The sequence below is a fragment of the Trichomycterus rosablanca genome, chromosome 14 (genome assembly GCF_030014385.1).
Source record: "Trichomycterus rosablanca isolate fTriRos1 chromosome 14, fTriRos1.hap1, whole genome shotgun sequence".
Classification (NCBI taxonomy): Eukaryota; Metazoa; Chordata; class Actinopteri; order Siluriformes; family Trichomycteridae; genus Trichomycterus; species Trichomycterus rosablanca.
Window position 1 is genome coordinate 33684832 of NC_086001.1, and position 14237 is coordinate 33699068.

A 14237-nucleotide genomic window follows, 5' to 3' on the forward strand; every position below is an offset into this window, starting at 1 on the left:
TCATCCGATGTCTCCGCGATGTCTTGTTTTAATGTTTTATTTTTATTTTGTGTTTTGTCTTTTAGCAAAACTGAGGTCAAATTATGAAAGGTTTAACAATAAACTTTTATTAGGAATTAAACATTTTTAAAAATTGCAAAATTATGTAAAACATTTGATATAAAATGTTTCTTATTTTAACATACACATATAAATATATAATAACTTACATACTACTAAGTTAGCCTTAACTTTAAAAAAACAGAACATATTTACAAGTATTTATATATACATAAACTATTATATATATATAAAACATAAAATAAATGTAAAAACTATCGCTGCCTTTTTCTGAGCCTGTCACTGGAAAGGCGAAGCCACTCTTTAATTATCTTCTCAGCTTCAGCCTCATTTGGAGTGGGGAGCAGCGGGTTTCTCATTGCTGATACTGAAAAAAAAATCGGATTACAAAAAGAGTAGGTATATGTAGCTGTAACATTAGACATGAGTAATAGAATAAATAGTCTCGCTGTATTAAATGAAATTTTATTCATCCCAATGACTGTTCCAGTGAACAATTTAAGACAATGTACAATACAAAAATATGAAATATAACAACCCATTCAACTAATTAGCACATGGAGGGCAGTATACAAGTGCACATCCTTTGCAGAAATATTTCTTACACCTGCAGCACACAGTATGTGTTTTACAGTCCTTCTTTTGAGGGCAGAACTGACATCTCTTCCTCTTACTTGCCCTAGCTGGGGAAGTGGCTGTGGTAGCTGGATCCTCAGGTTGATCAGGGGCTCCTGCACTCTGAATAGCTTTCACAACTGCTGCTAAGGCTTCTGTGTGGGGGACGTGCTTCCTTCTTTCAATGAGTGGAGTTACAAGTGCCTTTCCTAGCTGCTCCAGGAACACCCTCCTCTTGTTCTGCTTACGAGACATCCAGGTCGGGTTGATCTCCCTCCAAATCACAAAGGCATTGTAGGAGGAAACATCAATGATGTTGTGGAAGATGACCAGGGGCCAGCGGGCAGTCATTCTTCTGCAGCTATCTGTTCCAATCACCTTATCTAGGTTGTCCACACCTCCTTTGTTGCGGTTGTAGTCTAGGATGATGATTGACTTCCTGTCCTCACGATCGCTAATGTCACCATCTGCGTGCAGTGTGCTCAGAAGAACTACATTCTTGTTTTTCTTTGGGAGGTAGGAAACTGGAGTGGTGGTGGGCGTGAAGGCAAACTTTGAGGAGAAGACCTTTCTCAGGAGCTGCAGTCCGAGTTCATAAGAGGTGAAGAAATTGTCACATGTCACATTGTGACCCCTCAGTCCCTCTGTCACATCAAGCACAACGTTTTGTTCTGCATGCCTGCCGTGTTGGTCATATGCTGCTGAGGACCATGTTATTTTGCCATTTTTTGAAAGGAAAGTCTCTCTTTTAGCTTCAGGGTTTTCTTCTTCTTCTGAAGATGATTCATCATGCTCTGGGTTGTATTCCTCCCCATCTTCTTCTTCGGATACATGCTCCACTTCCTCTTCTGAATCAGAGTTGTCTTGCTGGACATCTGAGAAAATCAGCTCTACAGCCTCTTCAACGCTATAACGCACACTCATGGCTTCAGTACAGACAGAATTCTGGGTCCTGTTATCTGCAGCACCTTTATAACCTCTGGAAATAAACAGGTGGTCTTCTGAAGTCTGCGAGAACACCACCTGATTACTTCTGCTACTGATTGATCTGAGACACAACTAAAACATTGTAACATTCTGTGGGTTGTAAATAACTCTGTGACCTTGATTTCAACTCTATTTGCCTCACGGGTCATTTTGACCCGAAGACCACCTTTGTACCTTTTTTTGTACAGCTCACATGGAAATGTGAATAAAAGCAACATTTCACTTTTTCTATTGTTGGGGCCAATCTAGGAAAAGTCATAAAATTTCAAGGTAAAAAAATAGCATTTAGTGGATTTTTGGGGGGGTTTTAACACAGTGGCGGGTCATTTTGACCCGAGGACAACAGGAGGGTTAATGCCATTAGACTGCAATAGCTTGTCATCTTTTGATAGAGCAATGAATTTTTGGCATATTAAACAATTCCACATGAGAATGGTAAGGCATTCATCTAGGATTAAAGACTACAGCCTATACACCATATAAAGACTACTGTACTCTGTTAATCAATGGAAGATCACACAAATATCCATCCAGCAATGATCCTGTGGTTAGAAAATGACTACTGATTATGGTCTAGTGGACTAGAAGGTGCACAAACAAGATATCTTAAGTCAATATACAGAACAAAAAATTGTTGACAAAAATGTTTATAATTACAGACAATTGTGTCTTTCAGGTGTATGTTTTTGATGGCCGTTTTCTCTCCTCTGCCACACCAGTTCAACTGCACAGCTAGTTGAGGAGCAAACACTTTGCCACAAATCCGCCACACTGTTTTTTTAAGTGTTTGCCCCCCAACCAGTGACAGTTTTGACACCTGAAGTTGACAAAAATATTCGGTAAGTAATGTACATGCAATGTACAATATATACAGTGTATCACAAAAGTGAGTACACCCCTCACATTTCTGCAGATATTTAAGTATATCTTTTCATGGGACAACACTGACAAAATGACACTTTGACACAATGAAAAGTAGTCTGTGTGCAGCTTATATAACAGTGTAAATTTATTCTTCCCTCAAAATAACTCAATATACAGCCATTAATGTCTAAACCACCGGCAACAAAAGTGAGTACACCCCTTAGTGAAAGTTCCTGAAGTGTCAATATTTTGTGTGGCCACCATTATTTCCCAGAACTGCCTTAACTCTCCTGGGCATGGAGTTTACCAGAGCTTCACAGGTTGCCACTGGAATGCTTTTCCACTCCTCCATGATGACATCACGGAGCTGGCGGAAATTCGAGACTTTGCGCTCCTCCACCTTCCGCTTGAGGATGCCCCAAAGATGTTCTATTGGGTTTGGGTCTGGAGACATGCTTGGCCAGTCCATCACCTTTACCCTCAGCCTCTTCAATAAAGCAGTGGTCGTCTTAGAGGTGTGTTTGGGGTCATTATCATGCTGGAACACTGCCCTGCGACCCAGTTTCCGGAGGGAGGGGATCATGCTCTGCTTCAGTATTTCACAGTACATATTGGAGTTCATGTGTCCCTCAATGAAATGTAACTCCCCAACACCTGCTGCACTCATGCAGCCCCAGACCATGGCATTCCCACCACCATGCTTGACTGTAGGCATGACACACTTATCTTTGTACTCCTCACCTGATTGCCGCCACACATGCTTGAGACCATCTGAACCAAACAAATTAATCTTGGTCTCATCAGACCATAGGACATGGTTCCAGTAATCCATGTCCTTTGTTGACATGTCTTCAGCAAACTGTTTGTGGGCTTTCTTGTGTAGAAACTTCAGAAGAGGCTTCCTTCTGGGGTGACAGCCATGCAGACCAATTTGATGTAGTGTGCGGCGTATGGTCTGAGCACTGACAGGCTGACCCCCCACCTTTTCAATCTCTGCAGCAATGCTGACAGCACTCCTGCGCCTATCTTTCAAAGACAGCAGTTGGATGTGACGCTGAGCACGTGCACTCAGCTTCTTTGGACGACCAACGCGAGGTCTTTTCTGAGTGGACCCTGCTCTTTTAAAACGCTGGATGATCTTGGCCACTGTGCTGCAGCTCAGTTTCAGGGTGTTGGCAATCTTCTTGTAGCCTTGGCCATCTTCATGTAGCGCAACAATTCGTCTTTTAAGATCCTCAGAAAGTTCTTTGCCATGAGGTGCCATGATGGAACTTTCAGTGACCAGTATGAGAGAGTGTGAGAGCTGTACTACTAAATTGAACACACCTGCTCCCTATGCACACCTGAGACCTAGTAACACTAACAAATCACATGACATTTTGGAAGGAAAATGACAAGCAGTGCTCAATTTGGACATTTAGGGGTGTAGTCTCTTAGGGGTGTACTCACTTTTGTTGCCGGTGGTTTAGACATTAATGGCTGTATATTGAGTTATTTTGAGGGAAGAATACATTTACACTGTTATATAAGCTGCACACAGACTACTTTTCATTGTGTCAAAGTGTCATTTTGTCAGTGTTGTCCCATGAAAAGATATACTTAAATATCTGCAGAAATGTGAGGGGTGTACTCACTTTTGTGATACACTGTATATATATATATAGTGTGTGTGTGTGTGTGTAAGGTACAGTAAATTACCAATTTTTGCTTGAAGATCTTGTTTTGAAGATGGACTTCAAAGTCATTCAAGGCCTGAATGCTTTCCAGTGGAAGTCCATCTTCTTCCTCTTTATCTGCTGGTGCAGGTGGCATCTTCAGGCTGCTGTTACCCAAAAAGGGGCCTCTTTGGGTAATAACAGAAGTGAGATGCTGGACCTGGAGCTGCAGTTCCCCCAGCATCTCTAAGATGGCCCTCTCTGCTGCTGGGAAATCACATAATAATATCATGGTTATTCACACATCTTTATTAGATCAATAAATAAGACAATTAAGAATTTTATCAAATAGAATTTACTTAAACTTACGTGTGCATTGACCCGGCACTAGTCGGCCTGTAGGCAGACGGACTCTAGGTGCGTTAGCTATTAACACCAAGGACAGTATATTGGTCTACTCATAAGTATTTAAGTATAACAATAATAAGTGAGGTTAACCACAAATTTAAAGTCACTGTAATTTGTGCAGTGCTGTTATCTTACCTGGTCCTGCTGACAGAATGTCACAGTGGCTTTCCAAACCAACACTTTGATTGTCTTCTGTCACTTAAGGAGAAAGGTAAGCACTTGGTAAGATTTAAGTTTGTCTTCTTAAACATGCTGAAGATCTATAGTGAAATTTTCTATTAAATTATTAAGAAACATTTTAGTTAATTGTAATGTTAATGACTGTAGAGAAACCTTACTTTGTTCTGTGATGGTGGACTGTCCATCTTGACTGAGCAATTGGATTTGTGACATCACTGAAAGCAAATAATTATGCATGGGTGATTAAACTTTTTATGAATTTGTAAGGTTATGTATATTTCTCTATTTGTTTTGATAAATACTTATCAAGCAGGGGGTTTCTATGAATAGCATATATGACAAATGTGATTTTACTCTGCTGTGTTGGTTCAGTGAACCAAGCATCCTGAATTCTTCCCTGATAGGACTGGGCCTTTGACATCACTAAAAAAAAGAAATAGGTATGTACTATATTCATAATTTAAATTTGTTATTCTAAGTTTGTTTTATTGTGGACTGAAATTAAAACTGCACTTCAGAACTTTTATTAGTTGGACAGGTTAAAAGGAAAAAAATACTGTAAGCTCTCTTAAATCTAGTCATTTCCACAGCATGAAATATTTTTGTTCCATTGCTTAATTGAATTTATTTAAATATGTTAAACTTGTTTTATTAATTAGTAGGATAATATCTCAGTTTCAACATTTTATATGTTTTCTTGGTACTATTTTCAATTAAAAATACAATGTAAATAATTTGCACATCATTGTATTCTGTTATTATTTATATGTTGCCCAGCATCCCAACTTTTTTGGAAAGTGTTGTAATGTTTTTATATATTTAATTTCTTCATTTTCAATGAACTTTACCTTGTCTAGATTCTGGGAAGGAGGTTTCATCCGAGTATCCCTGAACATTTGTCTGGAAGCACTCATCCTGTGACATCACTAAAAAATCATAATTTGGTAAGTACACTGTCCATTTTAAAAACCTGCTTTTTTCAATATGCATTTATGCGTGATGTTTGAAATACTAAGCTTCTATAAATATGATGGAACTGAAAAAAAAAGATTTTATTTTTCTCTGGGCATTGGTTATATTATTATCGACTAGCTTTGCACTGCTTAGTCCTCAAACAGTTTAACAAACACATTCTTAACAGTATCTAACTAATTATAGTGAATATTAACAATCTTCAGTATGAGATTTCTAATAAACGCCCAGTAATACTTGTGGAAATGTGAAATATCATAAGCTTTAAAGCCAGTGTTGTGTTTTAAAGATTTGCCAGGCTTTTCCCAGTCTTTCAAACTATATTTTATTCAGGCAATGGAATGAAAAGATTTAAGTCTTCTGAGCTATTGTGTTTCCTAAAATTTAAGGGGCCCTATAAGGTGGTATAAGTATATAAACAAGATTCAAAATGTATTTTTATTATTATTTTATCAAAATAAGGCTGAGGGTCTTTTTTGTTTTGTTTTTTTTGTTTTTTGTTTTTTGGTGATGTCACAAAAATGCCAGGCGCATGTATGTATCTGTTCAGCCTTCAGCCATTTAGACCCATCTAGTCCAGCTGAAGTTGCAAAGAGTGTTACATCTTGAACTGCTTTTTTTATTTTTATTTTTTTGGGAAGAAAAATACACTAAACTTACTACTTCTGTTTGTTCCAGGATTTCGATGGTCAGCAGGTGGTGGTGGTGGTATTGGTGGTGGTGGTAGGGAATGCACTGTTTTCTTTTTCATTTTGAGATTCTGTTTTTGAGGGCTGGGATGCCATTTTGCTTGAGACTTTTCAATAAATTCAAATGGCTTTTTAGGTCTAAAAAGTAAAAGAAAAATCAAATAGAAATCTTCATGAAGTACTACACAATGTTGTGTGACATGTTATAAAATTACTTTCGTTTTCGTGGGAAATCATTGTCTGAATTTAAATCCGAGGTCTCGCAGGATATTCTCCATTTCTGGACGACCTTGTCCAAACAATCTGTAATATATTTTGCATGCAGACAATTAAATGCATAATATACAGTCATGGGAAAAAGTAAGTACACCCTCTTTGAATTTTATGTTTTTATGTATCAGGACATAATATAAATCATCTGTTCTTCATCAGGTCTTACCATTATATAAATACAACCTCAGATAGACAATAACACATAACAAATTACACCATCTCATTATTTATATAAAAAACTAGATCAAAATACAAAAAGCAGTGTGTGAAAAAATAAGTACACCCTTACTGTTTCTAAAGGAATTAAGAGGGTATTTATCAGTCAGGTTCTGCTAATCAAATGATCTTGATTAACTGATGATTAGTAAGTGTGATCACGTCTATAAAATCAGAAGTTTTGGCACTTATTGTGGTCTGGACCATTCAGGTGTGTGTAAACACAATACCAAGTAGGAAAGACATCAACAATGATCTTAGACAAAGAATTGTTCCTGCTGATTATTCTGGGAAGGGTTATAAAGCCATTTCCAAATCTGAAGTTCATTGTTCTACAGTAAGAAAGATCATTTACAAGTGGAAAACATTCAAGGCAGCTTCCCAGTAGTAGACGTCCCTGCAAGTTCACCACGAGCTCAGACTGTGCAATGCTCTGAGAAATTGCAAAACATCCAAGAGCTTCATCTAAGACTCTACAGGCTTCGGTTAGCATGTTAAATGTTCAATTTAATGACTTCAACTAAAACAAAAAGACTGAACAAGTTTGGCCTGCTGGAAGGGTTTCTAAAAGAAAATGTTCTCTCTTTAAAATGAACATGACAAAACAGATTAAGTTTGCAAAGTTGCATCTGAAATAAACCACAAGATTTCTGGAACAATGTCCTGTGGACAGACGAAACCAAAATTGAGATATTTGGCCAAAATTCACAACGGCACATCTGACAAAAAAACAAACACAGCATATCAGCACAAACACCCCATACAAACTGTCAATCATGGTGGTGAAGGGGTGACGATTAGGGGTTTGTGTTACAGTCACAGGATCTGGACAGATTACAGCCGTTGAGTCGACCATGAACTCCTCTTGAAACCAAAGTATTCTAGAGTTAAATTTGAGATCATTTACAAATGAATGGACACAAACCTCAGTGAACTGAAGTAATGTTGTAAAGAAGAGTGGAGTAAAATTCCTCCAGAACGATGTTAGAGACTGATAAAGTCATACAGAAAACCATTACTACAACTTATTACTAATAAATGAGATTCTACATGCTATTCATTCATGGGGTGTACTTATTTTTTCACATACTGCTTTTTCTATTTTGTCTAGTGTTTTTATACAAATGAATGAATGAGTGTAATTTATTATGCATTATTGTTTATCTGAGACTGTATTTATATAATTTTAAGACCTGATAAGAAATAGATGGTTTTTATTATGTCTGAATACACAAAACCATAGAATTCAAAGAGGGTGTACTTACTTTTTCACATGACTGTACATACAGTACAGACCAAAAGTTTGGACACACCTTCTCATTCAAAGATTGTTCTTTTTTTTCATGACTATGAAAATGGTAGATTCACACTGAAGGCATCAAAACTATGAATGAACACATGTGGAATTATATACTTAACAAAAGTGTGAAACAACTGAAAATATGTTTTATATTATAGTAGCCACCTTTTGCTTTGATTACTGCTTTGCAGTAGAGTACATCCGTCCACCTCTTCTGCGCCGCACAAAGACACGGTGGTTGGAACCAAAGATCTCAAATTTGGACTGATCAGACCAAAGCACAGATTTTCACTGGTCTAATGTCCATTTGTTCTTTAGCCCAAACAAGTCTCTTCTGCTTGTTGCCTGTCCTTAGCAGAGGTTTCCTAACAGCTATTTTACCATGAAGGCCTGATGCACACAGTCTCCTCTTAACCGTTGTTCTAGAGATGTGTCTGCTGCTACAACTCTGTGTGGCATTTACCTGGTCTCTAATCTGAGCTGCTGTTAACCTGCGATTTCTGAGGCTGGTGACTCGTATGAGCTTATCCTCCGCAGCAGAGGTGACTCTTGGTCGTCCTTTCCTGGGGCGGTCCTCATGTAAGCCAGTTTCTTTGTAGCGCTTGATGGTTTTTGCGACTGCACTTGGGGACACTTTCAAAATTTTCCCAATTTTTCAGACTGACTGATCTTCAGTTCTTAAAGTAATGATGGCCACTCATTTTTCTTTACTTAGCTGCTTTTTTTCTTGCAATAATACAAATTCTAACAGTCTATTCAGTAGGACTATCAGCTGTGTATCCACCTGACTTCTGCACAACACAACTGATGGTCCCAACCCCATTTATAAGGCAAGAAATCCCACTTATTAAACCTGACAGGGGACACCTGAGAAGTGAAAACTATTTCAGGTGACTACCTCTTAAAGCTCATCAAGAGAATGCCAAGAGTGTGCGAAGCAGTAATCAAAGCAACAGGTGGCTACTTTGAAGAACCGAGAATATAAAACATATTTTCAGTTGTTTCACACTTTTTTGTTAAGTATATAATTCCACATGTGTTAATTCATAGTTTTGATGCCTTCGGTGTGAATCTACAATTTTCATAGTCATGAAAATAAGTCATGAACTCTTTGAATGAGAAGGGTGTGTCCAAACTTTTGGTCTGTACTGTATAATGTACATAATATAGATAATGTTTATCTAATCAATATTCTTATACATTTTAGATTACCTGAGCTGTAAAGGATACGAGCTTGGTGCTGTGTCCATCCTCTGCTCACATTTGGGACCTCACTGCCTCGGATACTCTTTAGAAGTTTGGCTTTGTCTGTGTATGGAGGCCACCATGATATGCCCTCATGGTACCACTCTGCTGCCACCGGGCTTGTTGTTCCCTCATCCACAAATTCAACCAGTAGGTACATTCCTATCATACAGGGATCTATCATGCTACTCATATGTCATGAAAACTATACAAAAAAAAAAAACTTGATTATGAAGAAGAAAATGTAAAAAAACTCAGTGGGGATGAAAAGGGAGGTTCTGGTAGCAAATTTCTCATGAACTGGTATGCAGAAGGGGAAAAGATACAAATTTGCAATATTCAGTGGCCCCTGAGACCTATTAAGTCTATTAAGTAGATGCCAAGTGTGGCTGAGGAAAGAGGGTATTCGAAGAATGATTCCTGTTCGAGAAAACAGCAGTATGCAATGTAGACCTCATTTCCATGGGAGAAAATATTTTTCACTCTGGCAACTTTGTTGTTGATGTAAATAAAGCTGTTGGCTTCATCTAATCTCAATGAGAAACTCTGTGTCCTCAGTTCGCGATACTGACTGGCTGTTTGGATGGACCTGGGAAGTGGACCACATGCATGAACTTTGTATAATCCCATTCTTTTCCTATTTCGATTCAGTTTTTTGGGCCTCTCTGACAGTCTTCTAATGACCTGACTGAGTGGGAAGCCAGGTTTTCTAATTAGCTTTTTAATCTGGTGAAGGAAAGATTCAAATTTAAATGCACTGAAATTATCGAGTGCACCATGTATTTTTACATCTTGTGCCAAGTGAACAAGGTTGTGTACATTGTAAGACATGAACTTTTCCCCATAGAGCTCTTGAAAGTGTTTCACAAATAAAACCAAAATGTCATTAGCATACTCAAGATGGTCTCGGAGTAGCTGTTTGCTGGATAAAATGAACACTCCCACAAAAAGTAGAAGAAAGTTTTGGTATGCTGTTGTAATGAGTGTGCTATTTAAAAGATCAGGCCCACTGTACAACAAAAACTGCCGGAACTCAGTAGCTTTCCACCTGTCTAACTCTCTTACAGACCTTGGTTGTCGCGAGAATTCCAAGGGAACATTTTTATGGATTTGCTGAAGTCTGCTTGAAAGGTTGTCAACAGTAGAGGCAGGCAGTCTGCAGGACAAAGGACCCCGTAGCCACAACAAAAGGAGCCTGCGCATAACACCAAGGCACACAAGGTGCATATAGTCTAATGGAAAGCCTGTTACCATTTTCAGTGATGTTCTTTGCAGTGGTGTGGGACCATGATGATGTTCTTCATCTATTTGAGCACTGAATGACTCATCTGTTCTCAGTAAAGCATCAATTTCAGGAAAAACAACTCGATTCTCAATATACTTCCCCTCTTGGGTACATTTCCCACAGCCACTATAGCCAGAGTGACCTTTTATGTTTTTCACAAAGGCACATGCCGGAGCATCACAAACTACTGTGCACAGCCTTAAGTACAGGAAATCTCCTTTGTAATTAAATCCTTTTTCCAGATTAGAAATGTCTGACACAAAATCTTCTAGGAAGGCATCCAGGGATCCTGGTTTTTGGTTGCCACAAAACAAACCTATTATGACTGGGTCATGTTTTGGAAGATTTTCAATAATTCCTAGAATTGGCCAAAACTGTGTGGTGGAACTCTTGAATAAAGGTAAACCATCAATATTGACCTGGAGGTTCAGAAGGTGTGTTTCTTTTATGACATGCTTGTGTTCTTCTAAGAGATGTGTAATAGCTTCAAGCACACCAAAATGGTAATACTGTCCCCCAGCAATATCTTTGCAGGTCATTTTTGTAGAACGAACAGTTCCAAGCAATGTTCTTGCATCATGAGGGAGTTTTGGGTGGTAATCTGCCAGGATCTTTAGGAGACTGTTTAAAGCAGAATGTGTAACATTTTGCTCAACAGCCCATGATGCCAGTCTACTATGCAGAGAGGCTTGGACTTCTGAATCTGAGTCTGTGTCTGATTCTGTTTATGTGAGTTCAAAGGCATCAAAAAATTCCTCGTTGTCCTCATTGGACAAACAGTCTTCAATTTCCTCAGTATTTTGTTCCTGCCTTTGATATGGACTCCCACAGCCCAGTTCATTTACATAGACAGAAATTAATTGTTCATTAACTCTGGCTTTGGATTTTCTTCTTATTTTCCAATATGAGGGTGTTTTGAAAGCCATACTGAGAATTTAAAAAGACCAAACATGAAACATAAAATAAATGTTTTAAACAGTCTTCTGTTCCATCTTGACAATGGTTACTTACTGGATGCAGATGAAAAACTTCACAGGATAATCACAGAATTGGAAATCTGTTTTAAGAGAAATATATTAATTATAACAAAAACTATAGTATTACTTATGTCATGCTCCGTTACTGTAGAACATAATTGTAGAACTTCACTATTTAAGTTATAACTCAAGTATTTCAAGAACAGAGTCATAATATTTCAAGATTAAAATAATTATTTTAAGATTAAACTTAAAATTTTGAGAATGTGAAATCACTGTGGACTACCCAACAGCATTTTATGGTAGTGTGTGAGGCACACGGAAACATTCTACTAAAAGGCTCAGGTATTGAATCCGCAAAAGAACTGGATTCTAAAATAAATTACACATCATTTACTGATGTTTAATCACAAACCTGACCGAGGAAAGTGTTAGTAATATTATCAGAAAACCCCAATGCAGCCCTAAAGATGGTCATGTGTTTTTACGCTTAGAATTTGGATTCTGGTAGTCCAATGATGCTCTAAATATTACACATTTATTCTCAAACTATTACAACTTTAATCTCAAAATAATTATGACTTTGATCTCATTACGATTTTAAACTTTACATGTTTTGGTCACCATCATAAATATGATTTTAGTATTAAATATTTTGATAATCTTGAAGTAGAGCTTAATCACAAAATATTATGTCTTTCTTGATATCTTTTATTTTGACCCTAACTGACCCTAAAACACTATTTCAATAAACTTCTTCAGTTTGTAAGTTTTGTTTGTTGTAATGGGATTGATGGCAGACGTGGGTGTGGTTAGACCTGTAGCCCCCCTAAAAAGTGAGAAAAAGAAAGACGTGTCTGTTATATTTAGGGTGGACAATGTGTATTTAACTGTTGTGGATAACATACTAGTCATAATTATTTTATTCACTTGGGCCAATCCATTAAATTATTCTGGAGCATTTTCTGAATGTAGGCAATGTGTTCCCAAAACATTTTAAATAGTCTCTAACAAAACATAAAGATTTGATTTGTTTTATCTGTGATGAACAAGTAAACGTAGATTTATTGTAAGAGGTTTTGCCCAGATGGGATTCCACAGCGCTTCTTCAGATATAGGCGCGCATGTTTTCTAAGCTCCAGCGCATCTGTTACTGATTGACGCGCTCTTCCTCACCAAAGCTCACTAAGTGTGAGTGATCTTGGCTAATCGCCTCTCTTTGTCTTCCTCCAAGTCCCTGCTATTGGTTTGCAGAAGTGTCAATCACTTCTTCTGACCCAGAGTTGTAAGCGAATCCCTGGCCAGAGCGCACTGCACATAACAATATTGCATCTCAATTTTTTTTACCCTTTTAATTAAATCACAAAATACAATATATATTAAAATGTAAAAAAATATTTGAACATTTTATATTATTTACATATTTAATTTGCATATGGGACATCAATTTAGTCCCGCCCTCAGCTCGCTGGTCCGATCGGCGTAATTTGGTGATTGGTGGTTCTGGATGTCAGTCAGATCTTTCTCTGAAAGTAGGCGCTTCTTGTCTGCAGTGAGCTGTAAACAGTTAGTCCACGTGTGGGAGCAGAACGGGGGATGCTCGTGGATTTTTCCTCCTCTGTTATCAGTAGTGGCATGTAATTAAGCTTTAAGAAATGTCGGTCATGTGTTAAGTTCTTGTTTAAATGGTAATTGTCCAGTATATGTCAGTGATATTGTGCTGAACGTGAGCAGCCCAGCTGTTTAGCCTGTTGGAGTCAGACACGTTGGACATTTAGTTTAAAGTGTGTGTTTAAACTGTGCCTAATGTTTTACTACTGAACATCTTAGAGCTTAAGATAATTTACAGTGTTCCGTTTTGTTGGTGCTCGATGGTCAACTAATAAATCACGACTCTGAGTCGACTCAGTGTTAACCACGGCACGGCGTAGAGGAATCGACTCCTCTGGCGATCGGTGTAGAGGAATCGACTCCTCTGAATGATATATTTCGAGAATTAATAAAATATTAAACGTTTAATAATGTTGTTCCTCTCAAACTGAAAATGAAAAATATTGTTTGGTATTTTATTTACCACAACAATCCATCTGTGTTAGCCTCAAAGCTAACTCAAGTTAACCTGGTTAATCTAAAAAGATTTATTTGATTCTGATTAATATACCGGTATATTATATTGTTTTGTCACCCATTATAACATTAATTTTTCATATCTTGAGTTTTATTGTATTTATTTCTTACCTCTAAACTCTGCTCTGGTAAACTCCTTAAAGCCAGAAATAACGAACTGAGGGTTAAAAACGGCTTTTTATACCCTCAAACTGCGCGAGACTGCTAGCGCGTGCAGTCACTTTCACACTTTCCCGCCGCCCTCCTCAGGGTGTTCAGTCTAGTAAATATCATCAGCTACACTGTATGGACAAAAGTATTCTTTTATAACACCCCATTCTAAATCCATAGACATTTATATATAGTCTGTTCCCCTCTGCAGCTATAACAGCTCCCATTCTTCTG

At 37.8% G+C, this 14237-nt stretch overlaps 1 protein-coding gene across 1 annotated transcript; it reads right to left on the minus strand.

Moving 5' to 3' along the window:
- Window positions 1–261: 261 nt before the first annotated feature.
- Window positions 262–14022, minus strand: LOC134326732 (uncharacterized). The gene is made up of 12 exons (XM_063008907.1): window positions 13965–14022; window positions 9432–9626; window positions 6646–6733; window positions 6402–6568; window positions 5618–5695; window positions 5124–5192; window positions 4928–4984; window positions 4725–4787; window positions 4551–4607; window positions 4225–4448; window positions 2320–2479; window positions 262–427 (listed from the first exon to the last, which is right to left on the minus strand). Exons 2-12 carry the CDS (start codon window positions 9622–9624, stop codon window positions 315–317), a joined length of 1269 nt encoding a protein of 422 aa, XP_062864977.1. The 5' UTR covers window positions 9625–9626; window positions 13965–14022; the 3' UTR covers window positions 262–314.
- Window positions 14023–14237: the final 215 nt, after the last annotated feature.

Coding starts and splice junctions, on each gene's coding strand:
- LOC134326732 (XM_063008907.1), bottom strand. CDS start 9,624: ATGTACCTACTGGTTGAATTTGTGGATGAGGGAACAACAAGCCCGGTG. Junction 6,734..9,431: donor TCGTATCCTTTACAGCTCAG/GTAATCTAAAAT, acceptor AATATATTACAG/ATTGTTTGGACAAGGTCGTC. Junction 6,569..6,645: donor GATTTCCCACGAAAACGAAA/GTAATTTTATAA, acceptor TTTACTTTTTAG/ACCTAAAAAGCCATTTGAAT.